This window comes from Oncorhynchus kisutch, linkage group LG14 (assembly GCF_002021735.2).
Source record: "Oncorhynchus kisutch isolate 150728-3 linkage group LG14, Okis_V2, whole genome shotgun sequence".
In the NCBI taxonomy this organism is placed as follows: Eukaryota; Metazoa; Chordata; class Actinopteri; order Salmoniformes; family Salmonidae; genus Oncorhynchus; species Oncorhynchus kisutch.
The window spans coordinates 28,568,935-28,584,211 of NC_034187.2; the positions used below are offsets into that span (position 1 = coordinate 28,568,935).

Sequence of the window (15,277 nt, forward strand, 5' to 3'; positions counted from 1 at the left end):
AATGATCTGTCAGCATTTATACAATTACACAGAAACTTCCTGTTTTCATCACAGCTGTGGTTATTTTTTACATTTTTATATATGACTTTACTCACATAAAAACTGTAGACGGAAGCATGGTTATGGACAACAATCAATATTGAAAGGAGTATTTATTGTCAAGCATCATGCAAGGTCGAGCTGAAACAATAGGTAGTGGCATGCACCTTAAATGTTTGTTTGTGGCCCGCCATTATATAGAAGAAGAAGGTTGCCTGATGATGCCTGACCACAGAGATAGAGCACTCTAGGGCCCAAAAGTCTGTTTTTAGCATGAGCAGCTCCATTGAGGTCTTTCCCCATTTTTAAGTAGTCAACTAGGTGGGACTTCCTATGGGTTAAGGAAGGATCACATAATTCCATCCAGGTCATCAGGAGGGATCAGCCAATGAATTATACTCATGAGAAAACGGTCCATAACTGAAAGTGGCAGTAAATCGCCAGGCATGGCATCATACCTGTTCAAACAACACACTATAGGTGGCAGTTTGGAACCTTTCAGTTTGTTTACCAACTCAAGTAGTCGCGGAAGAAAATTGACTACTTTAGAATGGAGATGGCGCTGCCCATTTTCTCACGGTTTCCACTTGTTACCACAGCCACGAATTCAAATGGGCTATATCGTAATGTGATGTTAAGGTTATAAAATGAAGGGGGGGGAAATCGCTAGGTTAGGCATAAGGTTAGCAGCGTGGCTAAGGTTGGGTTTAAATAAATAAAAATAGGCGGAGTTTGTAACTGTGGCTGTGGTAACTACATCTGCTCTCGCAGACGCCATATGGGACATGTACAATGTTGCGTTCTCTAGCTACTCATCTCTATGCGACTGTATGGCCTGACCCCTCACACGCTCCACCCCCTGGCCGTCAATCAATCACGTTCACGTAGTTGATTCCTCGCACCTGCTTTGGTCAAGGCACATGTTGGTTAAAAAAAAAGTATCGACAGAGATTGATTCGCTGTCATTAGCTTTAACTTTGCTTGATACATTGAACAACAAGCATAGCAATTGTTGTTTAGAAAGAAGACCATGGACGACTTTCAATTCATGGATAGCTTCAAGAGAAAGCGCATCAAATTGACCCTCAAGACAGCGACTTTCCTTGGAATTGTTCAGCGGATAAACGCTAATAAAACTGTGATTTTAGAGGACGGTAAGATATAAAATTAATGTACTGACTTACATTATCTTGATTGAACTGTTTTACATGGTCATATTTTTTGCAAAGAATCTCCACTGTATCTGATCACATTCAGCTCAGCAAGTTTGCTATGGTAGCTAACGTTAGTTAGCCAGCAAAGGCGTTTTTTCCAGAAAGGTGTGCGCGTGTACTAGACTGCCCTGGACCCCGTTTCCCAAAAGCATCTCCAAGTCAAATGTATTTATAAAGCCATTTTTACATCAGCAGATGTCAAAGTGCTTATACAGAACCCAGCCTAAAACCCCACAGATTTAGAAGCACAGTGGCTAGGAAAAACTCGACAGAGAGCATGACCCTAGGACCAGGCTCTGAAGGGTGACCAGTCCCCTTCTGGCTCTGCCTGGTGGAGAACCAGGTCGTTCTTCAAGATGTTTACACGTTCATAGATCACCAGCAGGGTCAAGTAATAATAACAGTGGTTATAGAGCAGTCGTCACCAACCTTTTTGGAGTCAAAATGCAAAACGAGAGCCACTACTCAGTTTTTCTTTACATTACTTAATAAACGTAAGCCTATGCAACATTAAGCAATTAAAAACTTTCCAGGCCTACTTGGCCCTATCACTGCATATTGGCTATGCTGTAATTGCCCAATGTTCTTTTCAGACCTTTTTCAATATGTATAATATTAGTTTTTTACTGGACTGACTGCCTGCTTCCGATGGCCAGTCTGAGGGGAGGGATGGAGCAGCGGTGAGGCTGCCTCTCACCTGACTCATAGTCCCTCCTCTCCCTCCATCCGCTGAGAAAAGGGGAGTCTTCCAGCTGTTGGCGAAACTTGTCCTACTGCATTATTTCTGCCTCATGCACCAATTCATGTTACTCCTTGACGTTAAAAGATGAGATGAAAATAATAACGCTTATCAAAGCACGTTGTTATACTCCTTCATTGCAGTGCTGGTTGTAGCATGAGTGGAAGTCAGGCGAATGTGCATTTTATTGCTTATAAAACTGTTGAACAAAGGGTTGACAGTGCTGAATAACTGCATGAACTTACTCATAAAACAGCAGCTATTCGCTGTATTCATTGAGTCTCACTAGTCATGGTTATAAGTGTTAATCTCACATTATCAACTTTGCTGTGCGTTCAAGGTTTCTTTTTAGTCTATGGCTTGAGGAAGCTCAGATCACGGTGTCTGCAGTTATCTAATTAGCCAGCCTATAGGTGCACTTGATTTGCTCTCTGGGCCTGCCCGGTAGGCATCGTTTTATCTTCAGATACATAAAATGGGAACACTGCCTACCCGGCGCTAGGGCTGCTGAATCAAGTGCACCTACCACCAACATTGCAAAACAAATGGGAACGCAAGGCTTTATTTTTTTACATAAATATTTGAACGACTAGGAATGGCTTGGAGATCGACCAGTGGATTGAATCAAATTGTATTTATCAAATGTGCCTAATACAACAGGTGTAGACCTTACTGTGAAATTATTACTTACAATCCCTTAATTAACCAACAATGCAGTTAACATTTTCTTAAGTAAATATTTAAATTGATGAAAGGGGGAAGGAAAAAAACATGTCAATAACGAGGCTGTATACAGGGGGTACCGGGACCGAGTTATAGAGGATGCACCAGGTCAGCACCTCAGAAGTCAAATGTTAGTTGGCTTTTCGTAGCCAAGTGTAACGGTATAACTTTACGTCTGTCCCCTCGCCCATACCCGGGCTCCTCTGCACACATCAACAACTGACACCCACAAAGCATTGTTACCCATCGCTCCACAAAAGCCGTGGCCCTTGCAGAGCAAGGGGAACCACTACTTCAAGGTCTCAGAGCAAGTGACGTCACCGATTGAAACGCTATTAGCGCGCACCACAGCTAACTAGTTGGCCATTTCACATCCGTTACACAAGCATTGAGGTCGAGACAGCAGGTGTGGGAGAGGGGGTCGAAACATTAGGTCCGGGACAAGTTAGCACGTCCGGTGAACAGGTCAGGGTTCCATAGCCGCAGGCAGAGCAGCAGAAACTGGATCAGCAGCACGATCAGGTGGGACGGGGACAGCCAGGAATTGTCAGGCCAGGTAGTCCTGAGGCATGGTCCTAGGGCTCAGGTTCTCCGGGAGGGGAGAGAGATGGAAAATTAGAGGGAGCATATGTGTAGCCTGATGTGTGCAGTAATGTGCCAAATCGGTGATTTTAGAGCTTTAAAAAATTGCATTAGAATAATACGCCTTAATATTTGCAGCCATAGATGGTAATATCTCTATAGGAGCTAATCCATCAGTATTGTGAAATAATTTTAATGCCTCAAGTCTTCAACTGGCAGCTTCATTAAATAGTACCCGTAAAACACCAGTCTCAAAATCAACAGTGAAGAGGCGAGCCCGGGATGCTGGCCTTCTAGACAGTTCTTCTGTCCAGTGTGTTCTTTTGCTCATCTTAATCTTTTTATTGACTAGTCTGAGATATGTCCTTGTCTTTGCAACTCTGCTTAGAAGGCCAGCATCCCAGAGTCGCCTCTTCACTGTTGACGTTGACTGGTGTTTTGCGGGTACTATTTAATGAAGCTGCCAGTTGAGGACTTGTGAGGCCGTCTGTTTCTCAAACTAGACACTCCAATGTACTTGTCCTCTTGCTCAGTTGTGCACCGGAGCATCCCGCTCCACTTTCTATTCTGGTTAGAGCCAGTTTGTGTTCTGGAATCTTCAGTTTCTTGGCAATTTCTCACATGGAATGGCCTTCATTTCTCAGAACAAGAATAGACTAACGTGTTTCAGATGAAAGATCTTTGTTTCTGGCCATTTTGAGCCTGTAAATGAACCCACAAATGCTTATTCTCCAGATATTCAACTAGTCTAAAGAAGGCCAGTTTTTTTATATATATATATATATATTTTTTTTTTTGTATTTCTGCTTTAATCAAAACAATAGTTTACAGCTGTGCTAACATAATTGCAAATGGGTTTTCTAATGATCAATTAGCCTTTTAAGATGAAAAACTTGGATTAGCTAACACATTGTGCCATTGGAACACCGGCGTGATGGTTGCTGATAATGAGCCTTTGTACGTCTACAGTTGAAGTCAGTTTCACAATTCCTGACATTTAATCCTTGTAATAATTCCCTGTCTTAAGTCAGTTAGGATCACCACTTTATTTTAAGAATGTGAAATGTCAGAATAATAGTAGAGAATGATTTATTTCAGATTTTATTTCATCACATTCCCAGTGGGTCAGAAGTTTACATACACTCAATTAGTATTTGGTAGCATTGCCTTTAAATTGTTTAACTTGCGTCAAATGTTTCAGGTAGCCTTCCACAAGCTTCCCACAATATGTTGGGTGAATTTTGGCCCATTCCTCCTGACAGAGCTGGTGTAACTGAGTCAGGTGTGTAGGCACCTTGCTCTCACATGCTTTTTCAGTTCTGCCCACACATTTTCTATAGGATTGAGGTCAGGGCTTTGTGATCGCCACTCCAATACCTTGACATTGTTGTCCTTAAGCCATTTTGCCACAACTTTGGGATTATGCTTGGGGTCATTGTCCATTTGTAATGAAGCTTTAACTTCCTGACTGATGTCTTGCTTCAATATATCCACATCATTTTCCTACCTCATGATGCCATTTATTTTGTGAAGTGCACCAGTCCCTCCTGCAGCAAAGCATCCCCACAACATGATGATGCCACCCCGTGCTTCACGGTTGAGATGGTGTTCTTCGGTTTACAAGCCTCCCCCTTTTTCCTCCAAACATAATGATGGTCATTATGGCCAAACAGTTCTATTTTTGTTTCATCAGACCAGAGGACATTTCTCCAAAAGTGTGATATTTGCCCCCATGTGCAGTTGCAAACCATAGTCTGGCTTTTTTATGGTGGTTTTGGAGCAGTGGATTCTTCCTTGCTGAGCGCCCTTTCAGGTTATGTGGATATAGAAACTTTTGTACCTGTTTCCTCCAGCATCTTCACAAGGTCCTTTGCTCTTGTTCTGGGATTGATTTGCACTTTTCACACCACAGTACGTTCATTTCTAGGAGACAGAACGCGTCTCCTTCCTGAGCGGTATGATGGCTGCATGGTCCCATGGTGTTTATACATATGAACGTGGTACCTTCAGGTGTTTGGAAATTGCTCCCAAGGATGAACCAGACTTGTGGAGGTCTACAATTTTGGCTGATTTGATTTTCCCATAATGTCAAGCAAAGAGGCACTGAGTTTGAAGGTAGGCCTTGAAATGCATCCACAGGTACACCTCCAATTGAATCAAATAATGTCCATTAGCCTATCAGAAGCTTCTAAAGCCATGACATCATATTCTAGAATTTTCTAAGCTGTTTAAAGGCAGTCAACTTAGTGTATGTAATCTTCTGACCCACTGGAATTGTGATTTAAGTGAAATAATCTGTCTGTATACAATTGTTGGAAAAATGATTTGTCATGCACAAAGTAGATGTCTGAACCGACTTGCCAAAACTATAGTTTGTTAACAAGAAATTTGTGGAGTGGTTGAAAAACAAGTTTTAATGACTCCAACCTAAGTGTATGTAAACTTCTGACTTCAACTCTATGTAGATATTCCATTAAAAATCAGCCATTTCCAGCTACAATAGTCATTTACAACATTAACAATGTTTACACTATTTCTGATCAATTTTATGTTATTTTAAAGGACACTTCTTGGGGGAAATTTCTAAGTGACCCCAAACTTTTGAACAGTAGTGTAGCTAGCTAGTATTTGACTGTTGCATGAAGCTAGTAGTCTGCAATGTATGGCTTTAATCTTTTTCAGTTGTGGATGTCAAGAATGGAAGGAAATTCCCTGGCGTGAAACTATTCTTTGGACATGAAATTCTCAATGGTAGGCAGCCAGAATCGTGCACTTTTATTTCTGTCATTATTACTAGCTACTTTTACAAGTTGAATCTAATCATCTCTGGTCTTCTGCTATGTATAACTATTACTTACCCTTCTATCTTTCAGTGGAATTCCCAAATGTAACAAAGTCTGACCGGTATGTCCGATATTGACGTCATTAGTGAATGGATGAAAGATTATCTAACCATGGAATCATTCTTTGTATGCATCTGTCATATTTTACAATAGTTGACTTTGCTCACGGATAAATGAATGTGTCATTAGTATTGCATGCAATAATACCAAAAGACTGTCTGCTCAGAGATAACACCAGTGACCACAGACCTGAAGGTCACCTGACAGTGGCAGAGTTCCAGCCTTACAGGAAGGGTCTCATACTGAGTGAGTTGACCTCAGGTTAAATACTATATTGTACACGTTTAGCTAGTAGAAGCCATAGATTTGCATCATTAGTTTTTGTCATTAGTTGGTTTATATGATCTATGTAGTACTACAAATAGATATCTGCCATCCTCAGATGACGATGATGAGAGCCATGTCAACTTTGTGGTCATTGATGAGTTCCATGAGAAGTTTGGTCCTGCTGTGAGTACCTAACCCTCACAATCAGTTTCATATCACCTAGCCCTGGGTGTAAGCTTCACATTACATAGCCTATTGGCATACAAAGGTGGATAATGAATCTATTGGGAGCCTAAGGAGGTGTGTGTCCTGTCCTGTGGGTGTACGGATTGAACTCTCTAGCACCTTGCTTGGTCATGCTCTCTCCACCTAGATGATGCACATCCGGAAGCAGCAGGTGATCGGGATAGGAGCTGACGGGGTTGGGACGTTCCAGCACGAGAGACTCTGTTGGCTGCAGGTGAGGAAAGAGACTGTTCCTACCTAGGCTTTTACATATGCGTGTCTTATTTCACACAATCTATTATCTTTTCATTGTTGTAAATTTGAACTGAACTATGTCTCTTTGTAGATTGCCACTAAGAACAAGGTGTACCTCTTTGACATCCTGTTGCTTGGAGCCCGGGCCTTCAAGAACGGCCTGTCCATGATCCTAGAAAATAACCACATATTAAAGGTGAGTAATATAGATGGGAGAGTTTGACATATTATCCCATTTCACTTCCACCTCATGCAATTTCTGTCTGTATATATTTGTTGTTCAGGTCACTCATGACTGCCGGAGCCTCGCCGGATGTTTGATGGCTCAGTTTGGAGTAAATCTCACCAACGTCTTTGACACTCAGGTAGAATACTGTAGAGTGTGCAGCCTAAATGATGTTGTTCTATGAATGGATTCTTACTTACCTGTAGGCATCATACCAGGTTTTGTCCTACCTGCCTTATCACAGCAATGTAGTCATGTTATTTCTCCATAGGTGGCAGATATCCTGTGCTTCTACACAGAGACTGGTGGCTTCCTGCCAGACAGGGTCAGTACCCTACCGAAGGTGGTGAGCCTACATTTGAAGATGTCCTCGTCACAACTCTCCTCTCTCAACATCAAGTCTCTGCTCACCAAGGTACGGAACCCTAAAGGAGGGAACATAGCACAGCATTATGGATGTGGTGTTTGTGTCTTTGTCTCAGTGGAACAGAACTGTTGAAAGACTTGTAAACCTTTTAACACACACAAATACAAGGTGTCTGTACTAAACTGTATCTGTGTGTCTGTACTAAACCTATAGGAGGACAAAGAGGTGTGGTACGTGCGTCCCTGCCCTTTATCCCTGCTGAAGGTCATGGCACTGTCGGTGATCCACCTTCAGCCTCTGAGACTGGTGCTGCTGGATGCCCTCATGGCTGACTACACAGGCCTGGTGGACTCCTACCTCAGCGGCAGCCGAGAGGAACCTGTCCACATGCAGAACATCGGCTCGGTGAGCCACTGAGCTTCACACACACGACCCAACACAACCACGCAGATATAGTATTTACATCCTCAAACGTCCAGAGCCACTTACTCATTACTGTACATATGGCAATGTTGAGAGAATATTTAGTGACATAAAAATGAATAGATCTCCATGGCAGTAATGGTCTGAGATATAAATGTCTGTTGTGATGATACAGAAGCTAATGGGCAGCTGTGTGTCTGTCTACAGAGCAGTGTTCTGGAGCTGCCCAGGGAGCTGCGGGAGTTGGAGCACACGCGTCAGAAGCGCCAGAAGTGGGCCGTCGACCGCTACCCTGTCACTGAGCAGGGCCTGCTGGAGCGCTCCAACCCCAGACCCCTACCCCCATCACAGAATGGGCAGGGCCAGGACACAGCCACCCAAAGACAACCAGACCCTCCTGTCCCCACAGCAGTGGCGCCTGTAGTCCCAGCACCAGGGCAGGGCCCAGCAGAGACACCCTGTCCCAGCAATACCCTGGGGGCCTCTGACCTCCATGCTATGACCAGTGCCCTGACACAAGAGGCCCAGCAGAGCTACAGGAAACAGCCGTCTGGAGTCGTCAGCCCAGTGGCTAAATCAGGAGCACCAGGACTCTTGGAGATAGTGATGGACACAATGGCAGGCAGAGGGAGGTCCCTGTTGAAAGACCCAACACCACCCATTCTCCCTGTGTTCCCCTCCCTGGGAAGAGGCCTGGCTCTCCCGATACCAGCAGCCCAGGTCCCCAAGGAGAGCCCCGGAGCCTTGAAGACCCATGCCCCAGTGGGGAGGGTGGAGGTGCCTGTCCCCCCAGGCCCAAGACCCAGCCCAGTACAGCCATCTGAAAACATTCCTGGTGCAGGGAGAGGCCTCATTCAGAAACCCCAAGGTCTCACCTCTCCTCTCAGTCTCTCCTTCAGTTCATTTAGAAAGAGCCACCTATGATTGGGATTGGTTGGTTCAAAATTACTTGTACATTTTTATTCTACAAAAACCACTAGGTGGCGGTAAATTGTCAATTCTGTTTGCAATATAAATTGCACCAATGTTGGGTGTTAACTGCTTTTCTATTTCAAATGTACAATATCAAATTATAATTGGATGAGTGATATTTAGAGTTGTGTCCATGGTATCTGGTTAACCTGTACATTTGTTTATTTAAGCTTCTATTTTTAAATTGACTTGAATTGCTGTTCGTCACTTGTTCCTTTACAAAGTTAAATTAACACCAGTTCAATACTCCTGATTTATTCTCTCTCTCTTTCTGGCCTGATTTGCGTGAGTAATGGTACATTCTGAATCTGTTAGGTGCAGTCATTTCACTTGGTAATGAGCCCCTCGGCGTACAGGGAATATTCTGCCAGGCTACAGCCTGATAATGTTCAACTAATTCCTTTGATAACAATACAGAACATAGTGTATTAATTCATACCAGCCCACACCTGGATGATATGTGCAGCACCAGCAGAATTATAGTTCAGCCAAATGAAGCACATCAAGTTCAAATATTGTATACATGAAAAACCTTTTTATGATTCATTAATTTCAAAATGTTTCTTCTCAAAGTCCAATAGTCAGTTGTGTAAAACAAATGCTAACACAGAATAAAGTACCCAATATAGCTTAGGATGATCAATTTACTAAATTTGGCTTCATGGTTGCTGTTAATTGAGGTGGAACGCAGGAAAGCATTGATAGATGTGCTGTTAATGAAAGAAAAACATTGTTTCTGGAAGGTTGCTTTGATTACGGATGACTGCAAAACCATTAGAGCTGGCACAGAATGAATGCAGGATGTTGACATGAAATTGATATTGCCTGTCTGCAGCACTAATCACTCAAGAAGTTCAGATGCTGACGATCATAAGTACCCAACACCTGCCTATGTTTTACATAGGAAAACAAAGCCATGTCTTAATTTATGGGCTTCCTGAATTAGGATCCTGCAATGCAGATATTACACACGTGTTCCACAAAGAGCCACTTTGAATACATTTTCAGAGGTGCAGTTTGGGATCAACAGGATTTTAAGACAAAAACAATGTGTTTAAACCGCAGCAGGGCGCGCAGTACAAATGGGGCCCACATTAATCACGTCTTATTGCCATGGTTATCTACGTATAGCAGCTTGGGCTCATGCCAGGTACCCTCATTGAAGGCATGAAACAGATAAAGTAGTATTTAATTAACTAGGAGGGAGCAGAGCACAAAGACCAATCTCTCTTAGCAACTTGCTCCTCCTCAGCTTCTGCTAGGGACTGGATCGATAGCAGTGAATGGCGGGCAGATTGATAGTTGCATATCGGGATATTATTTTTGACTATATATCGTATAGTTCTGACTATCGCAATAGTTTGGTGCAGGTACAGCCTGCACCAAAATGGCAGTATTTTTCCTTCATAGCTTGTTCTCCATTTACTTAAAAAAAAATAGGAAGCCAGTTTGTTTTCAGCAAATTCCATGACTGATCAAAACTTTTTTTTCATGGGTCTCTTGTCCCTCTGCAGCAGACATATGGTGAGATCATGGATTATTCTGTACTTCATCTCCTAGCCTCCTAGGCATTTTGAGCTTCTTTTAGATTTCAAATTGAAACCATCATCTTGTTTCCAGTAATGTTGAGACATTGACTAGTGGCTGTAAGAGCCCTTCTGCATTAAGGTTTTGACAAGGTTCTCTTCACTGTTTGGTTGTGTCAGTCAGTACATATGAAGTGTACTGTGTATGGTTGGCAGAAATCACATGGCCCAATCCATTGTTTGCCATACTCTTCCAGTTCCTGGAACTGCGCAGGCCCAGTCTGTCATTGCCTTTGGTCATAAAACAGTCAACGTTCCCATTGTTTATCCATCGTTTTCTTTACTATATGATGAAGGGGATGTCGATTTTTCAGGGTCTGACTAAACACTCTGGTTCTAGTTGTTCAGTAGGCTGTATCTCCCCAGTCTCTGTGTTTTGTTGATGTGAAGAAAGGGGTGCAGGAAGAGGGAGGTCTACCACAGGGCTGTAAGACAGCTGGGACCGGTCATTGACGGGTAGAGAGGGACCCTTATTTTAGAGGACACTGCATTTCCTGTCTGTCACAATAATGCATTATGAGCTCCACTTCCTGTTTCTCAGGCCTGAGAGGAAGGAACAGGGCGCTTGTCACACGATATTCATGGCTTCCTACCAGAAGGACAGTCGACTACACCTTGAACATCGCAGCAGGATGTGTATGGTTATTTTTAGTGTCGGAAAGGTAGGACACAGACAAACACAATCTTCAGAAATTCCAGCTGTGTTCGTTCATTGGTTACTAGAAACTTGTTTCCATGTTGTGGCTCTTCCCCGGAGGAACGTGGAGGTCTACTGTTTGCTCATGGTGTCTACATGTGCGTCAGACGCAATTCCTTCCACAGTTAAATAAACAACAATACAATTAATAAACTCCTTCATTCAGTTACTGGATGCTTTATCTGTACTATAAACGTAATACCAAACCTTCAAACCGCTCATCTTAATTACGTGGGAATTGATTATATATTCAACAGGAACAATCTCACCATTCTATCTATACTTGGGGGACTATTATTGGTATTCAATATTTCCATAAGAACACATCCACTACAGACTAGAGGTTGACGATTAAATCGGGAATGGCTGATTAATTAGGGCCGATTTCAAGTTTTCATAATCGGAAATTGGTATTTTTGGATGCCGATTTGCCGTTTTTTTCCCTTTTCTTTCCTCCACACCTTTTATTTAACTAGGCAGGTAAGTTAATAACACATTCTTATTTTCCATGACGGCCTAGGAACGGTGGGTTAACTGCCTTGTTCAGGGGCAGAACGACAGATTTTTACCTTGTCAGCTCAGGGATTCAATCTTGCAAGTTTACGGTTAACTAGTCCAATGCTCGAACCACCTGCCTGTTACGCGAATGCAGTAAGAAGCCTAGGTACGTTGCTAGCTAGCATTAAACGTATCTTGTAAAAATCTATCATAATCACTAGTTCTAACTACACATGGTTGATGATATTACTAGTTTATCTAGCATGTCCTGCGTTGCATATAATCGATGCGGTGCGCATTCGCGAAAAAGGACTGTCGTTGCTCCAACGTGTACCTAACCATAAACATCAATGCCTTTCTTAAAATCAATACACAGAAGTATATATTTTAACCTGCATATTTAGCTTAAAGATATCCAGCTTAGCAGGCAATATTAACCAGGTGAAATTGTGTCACTTCTCTTGCGTCCATTGCACACAGAGTCAGGGTTTATGCAACAGGTTGGGCCGCCTGGCTCATTGCGAACTAATTTGCCAGAATTTTACTTAATTATGACATAACATTTGAAGGTTGTGCAATGGAACCGCAATATTTAGACTTAGGGATGCCACCCATTAGATAAAATACGGAATGGTTTTCGAAATGATAGTTTCTGCATTCGACCATATTAATGACCTACGGCTCGTATTTCTGTGTTTTATGATATAATTAAGTCTGATTTGATAGAGCAGTCTGAGCGGTGGTAGGCATCAGCAGGCTGGTAAGCATTCATTCAAACAGCACTTTCGTGCGTTTTGCCAGCAGCTCTCATTGCGCTGTTTATGACTTCAAGCCTATCAACTCCCTAGATTAGGCTGGTGTAACCGATGTGAAATGGCTAGCTAGTTAGCGGGGTTCGAGCTAATAGCGTTTCAAACGTCACTCGCTCTGAGACTTGGAGTAATTGCTGTGCATGGGTAACGCTGCTTCGAGGGTGGCTGTTGTCGATGTGTTCCTGGTTCGAGCCCAGGTAGCGGCGAGGAGAGGGATGGAAGCTATACTGTTACACTGGCAATACTAAAGTGCCTATAAGAACATCCAATAGTCAAAGGTATATGAAATACAAATCGTATAGAGAGAAAGTCCTTTAATTCCTATAACTACAACCTAAAACTTCTTACCTGGGAATATTGAAGACTCAGCTTTCATATGTTCTGAGCAAGGAACTTTATTTGAGGCTAAATTGATTTTATTGATGTATTATATTAAGTTAAAATAAGTGTTCATTCAGTATTGTTGTAATTGTCATTATTACAAATCAATAAAAAAATGGCAGATTAATCGGTATCGGCTTATTTTTGGTCCTCCGATAATCGGTATCGGCGTTGAAAAATCATAATCGGTCGACCTCTACTACAGACATTCACGATTGTATTCACCGACTCATTGGATGAATGCCTCTGATCACAGAGGCATCGTGACACGACACACAACAGCATTATTCATTGCCGGGGCTTGTATTATCCCCTTTGTCACAGGACCCAAAACAACGGTTGTAACCCACTACTTTCTACTATGTTACCGCTGTCCTATTTAAAATGGGTCAATGTTCCTAGGAAACCACCATCCCTCTTGACTATTGTTAGGTTACAGATTGGTTCATAATTAATAGGACTTCATGAATTATTAACCATAGAGGGGGGGAATGAATTGTCCCACCCTCTCCTTTTCTGCTCCTCTTTCTAGAATTATCATTCAGTTTGTTGGTTTGCACCAGCACATCTTGGCCAAAACCATCATTAATATTCACACTTGAGTTGAGCGCTCGCCTGGGCAAGCGCTTATCTTGCCCACAGCTTGCCGGTCATTAAGCAGATTGAGCAGAAAGGAGAGGAGCAGAGAGCGGTGTCCGGGTCATTGACTTGATCATCTCTCCCCCTGTGTGTGTGTGCACTCTTCACATCTGCCCCCCCCCCCCCCCCCCACGGGTCTTGATCATCAGGCCTGGGTGGTTGTGGCTCCACAAGTGAACACTTCTCTGCCGTTAGGTGTGATGACTGGCATAAGGTGTCAGCGAGAGCTTTGCTGTTGGCAGCCATCATCTCTCCCCTGAGTGTCTGTGGTTTTGCCTGAGTAGCAGAGTCAGTCAGAGGTGGGTGATTTAATTGCCCTGTAGTGTTGGGGAGTTTTGATTAGTCAGTCTTACCTGAGCACTGAGGCAGGTAGGCGGGTTGAGCATTAGCTGTCACTTCTGGTTAAATGTGAAAACAATAGAACTAATATTCTGTACTTTATTATCCTTGTCCACAGGGACAAACACATCAATCATCAGGTTCTATAGTATTTCACACCTTCCATCTGCTTGTATAATACATTACTCTGTTATCATAAGATCCCTTTCATTCATCCTACATATATAGTCCCTCTTTTGCTCCCCTTTTCTCTCTCTAGAGTTACACGATTAGCTCCCATTGTGCAGCACTGGTCATATTCAACAGAGGAATGAATAGTTAATGTGAGAACAGCCAAGCTTCACAGATGGCCACTCAGGTAGGGCAAAAATGAAAACACTGCATCAATATTGCAGTATGCTCTACTGAAGATTAGCTAAGGTATCCCTGTGGTCACTAGTCAGGCTCCACCAGGACATGAGGAGAGCTGTGACCAAACCTAATGATCAGCCTTCAGATGTAAGGGCCTTTGCGTTTAAAGGCCCTATACTAAATACTGATTGTACATCATGCCTAAGTTCTTGAATGTGTAATATCTGCACAGGTTTCTCTGCAGTGATCTCTCCCTCTCCTCTCCTGTGTACACAGGGAGGCAGCAGGCTGGAGACTAAGCTGTCTGGGGCCTTTGGAGGACTCTCTCTCTCCACCAGAAGCCCGTGCCATATTGTGACCTTCAGCCAGAGCAGACTGAATCATCGATAGTGGGAACAGATTGAGTGAGCAGATGAGCCGTGTGTAGCCGGGCAGAGGGCAGGCCTGCGGAATAGTACTCAAATACCCCTGTGCCAATCTGTACAACTGGCATCAAATGGACTGTTTCGCACCCAGGCCTTTAACCCCCTAAGGTTGATGTCTGCGCCCCCATGAAAATCTAATTAGTATAATACAAAAAATCACAATAAAAATCTGTCAGTTTAAGCTAGAGATATGTTTTGTTGCATTGGATGTTTCTCAATCCACCATGTCCGCCTATGTCGCACTTCCGCATCTCCAGTGAAAGATAACAGATCTAGTGGTGTTTGTCAGTCCATGAGACATCACTACAAATCTGTCTTCTCACAAAACCGTCTATAGCATCTGAACGCTTTGACCTACAAACATGGTGTTCTCCGTTTTGCTCCACAAGTGTCAGGAGCCTCGTCTGAAGTCGGTACAGCTGATCTGCCAACTTCTGTCTGTAGTGTCCGAACCTTTTGGGCTACACACTAAAATGACCCCTCTCTGCAAAGGTGAGACTCTCACAAACATTTGCTCTAGGATGCCCATAGGCCTCACAAGACTCAACTGAAACACCTGTCCTCCGGGACCAGTTGAAAATATGAATGGAAGTACAGTACCAGTCAAAGGTTTG

The 15,277-nt window shown here is 43.1% G+C and overlaps 1 protein-coding gene across 2 annotated transcripts; it reads left to right on the top strand.

Moving 5' to 3' along the window:
* The first annotated feature begins 829 nt into the window (after positions 1–829).
* Positions 830–14,850, top strand: exd1 (exonuclease 3'-5' domain containing 1). Of its 2 annotated transcripts, XM_031788195.1 has the most exons (13): positions 830–1,193; positions 5,980–6,048; positions 6,171–6,201; positions 6,367–6,446; positions 6,583–6,650; positions 6,841–6,927; positions 7,039–7,143; positions 7,232–7,312; positions 7,445–7,588; positions 7,754–7,945; positions 8,171–11,183; positions 14,147–14,245; positions 14,515–14,850. In XM_031788195.1, exons 1-11 carry the CDS (start codon positions 1,070–1,072, stop codon positions 8,885–8,887), a joined length of 1,698 nt encoding a protein of 565 aa, XP_031644055.1. In that variant the 5' UTR covers positions 830–1,069; the 3' UTR covers positions 8,888–11,183; positions 14,147–14,245; positions 14,515–14,850. The 2 variants fall into 2 exon arrangements, with proteins under 2 accessions (XP_031644055.1, XP_020356695.1); XM_020501106.2 differs by lacking the exon at positions 14,147–14,245.
* The last annotated feature ends 427 nt before the right edge of the window (positions 14,851–15,277 follow it).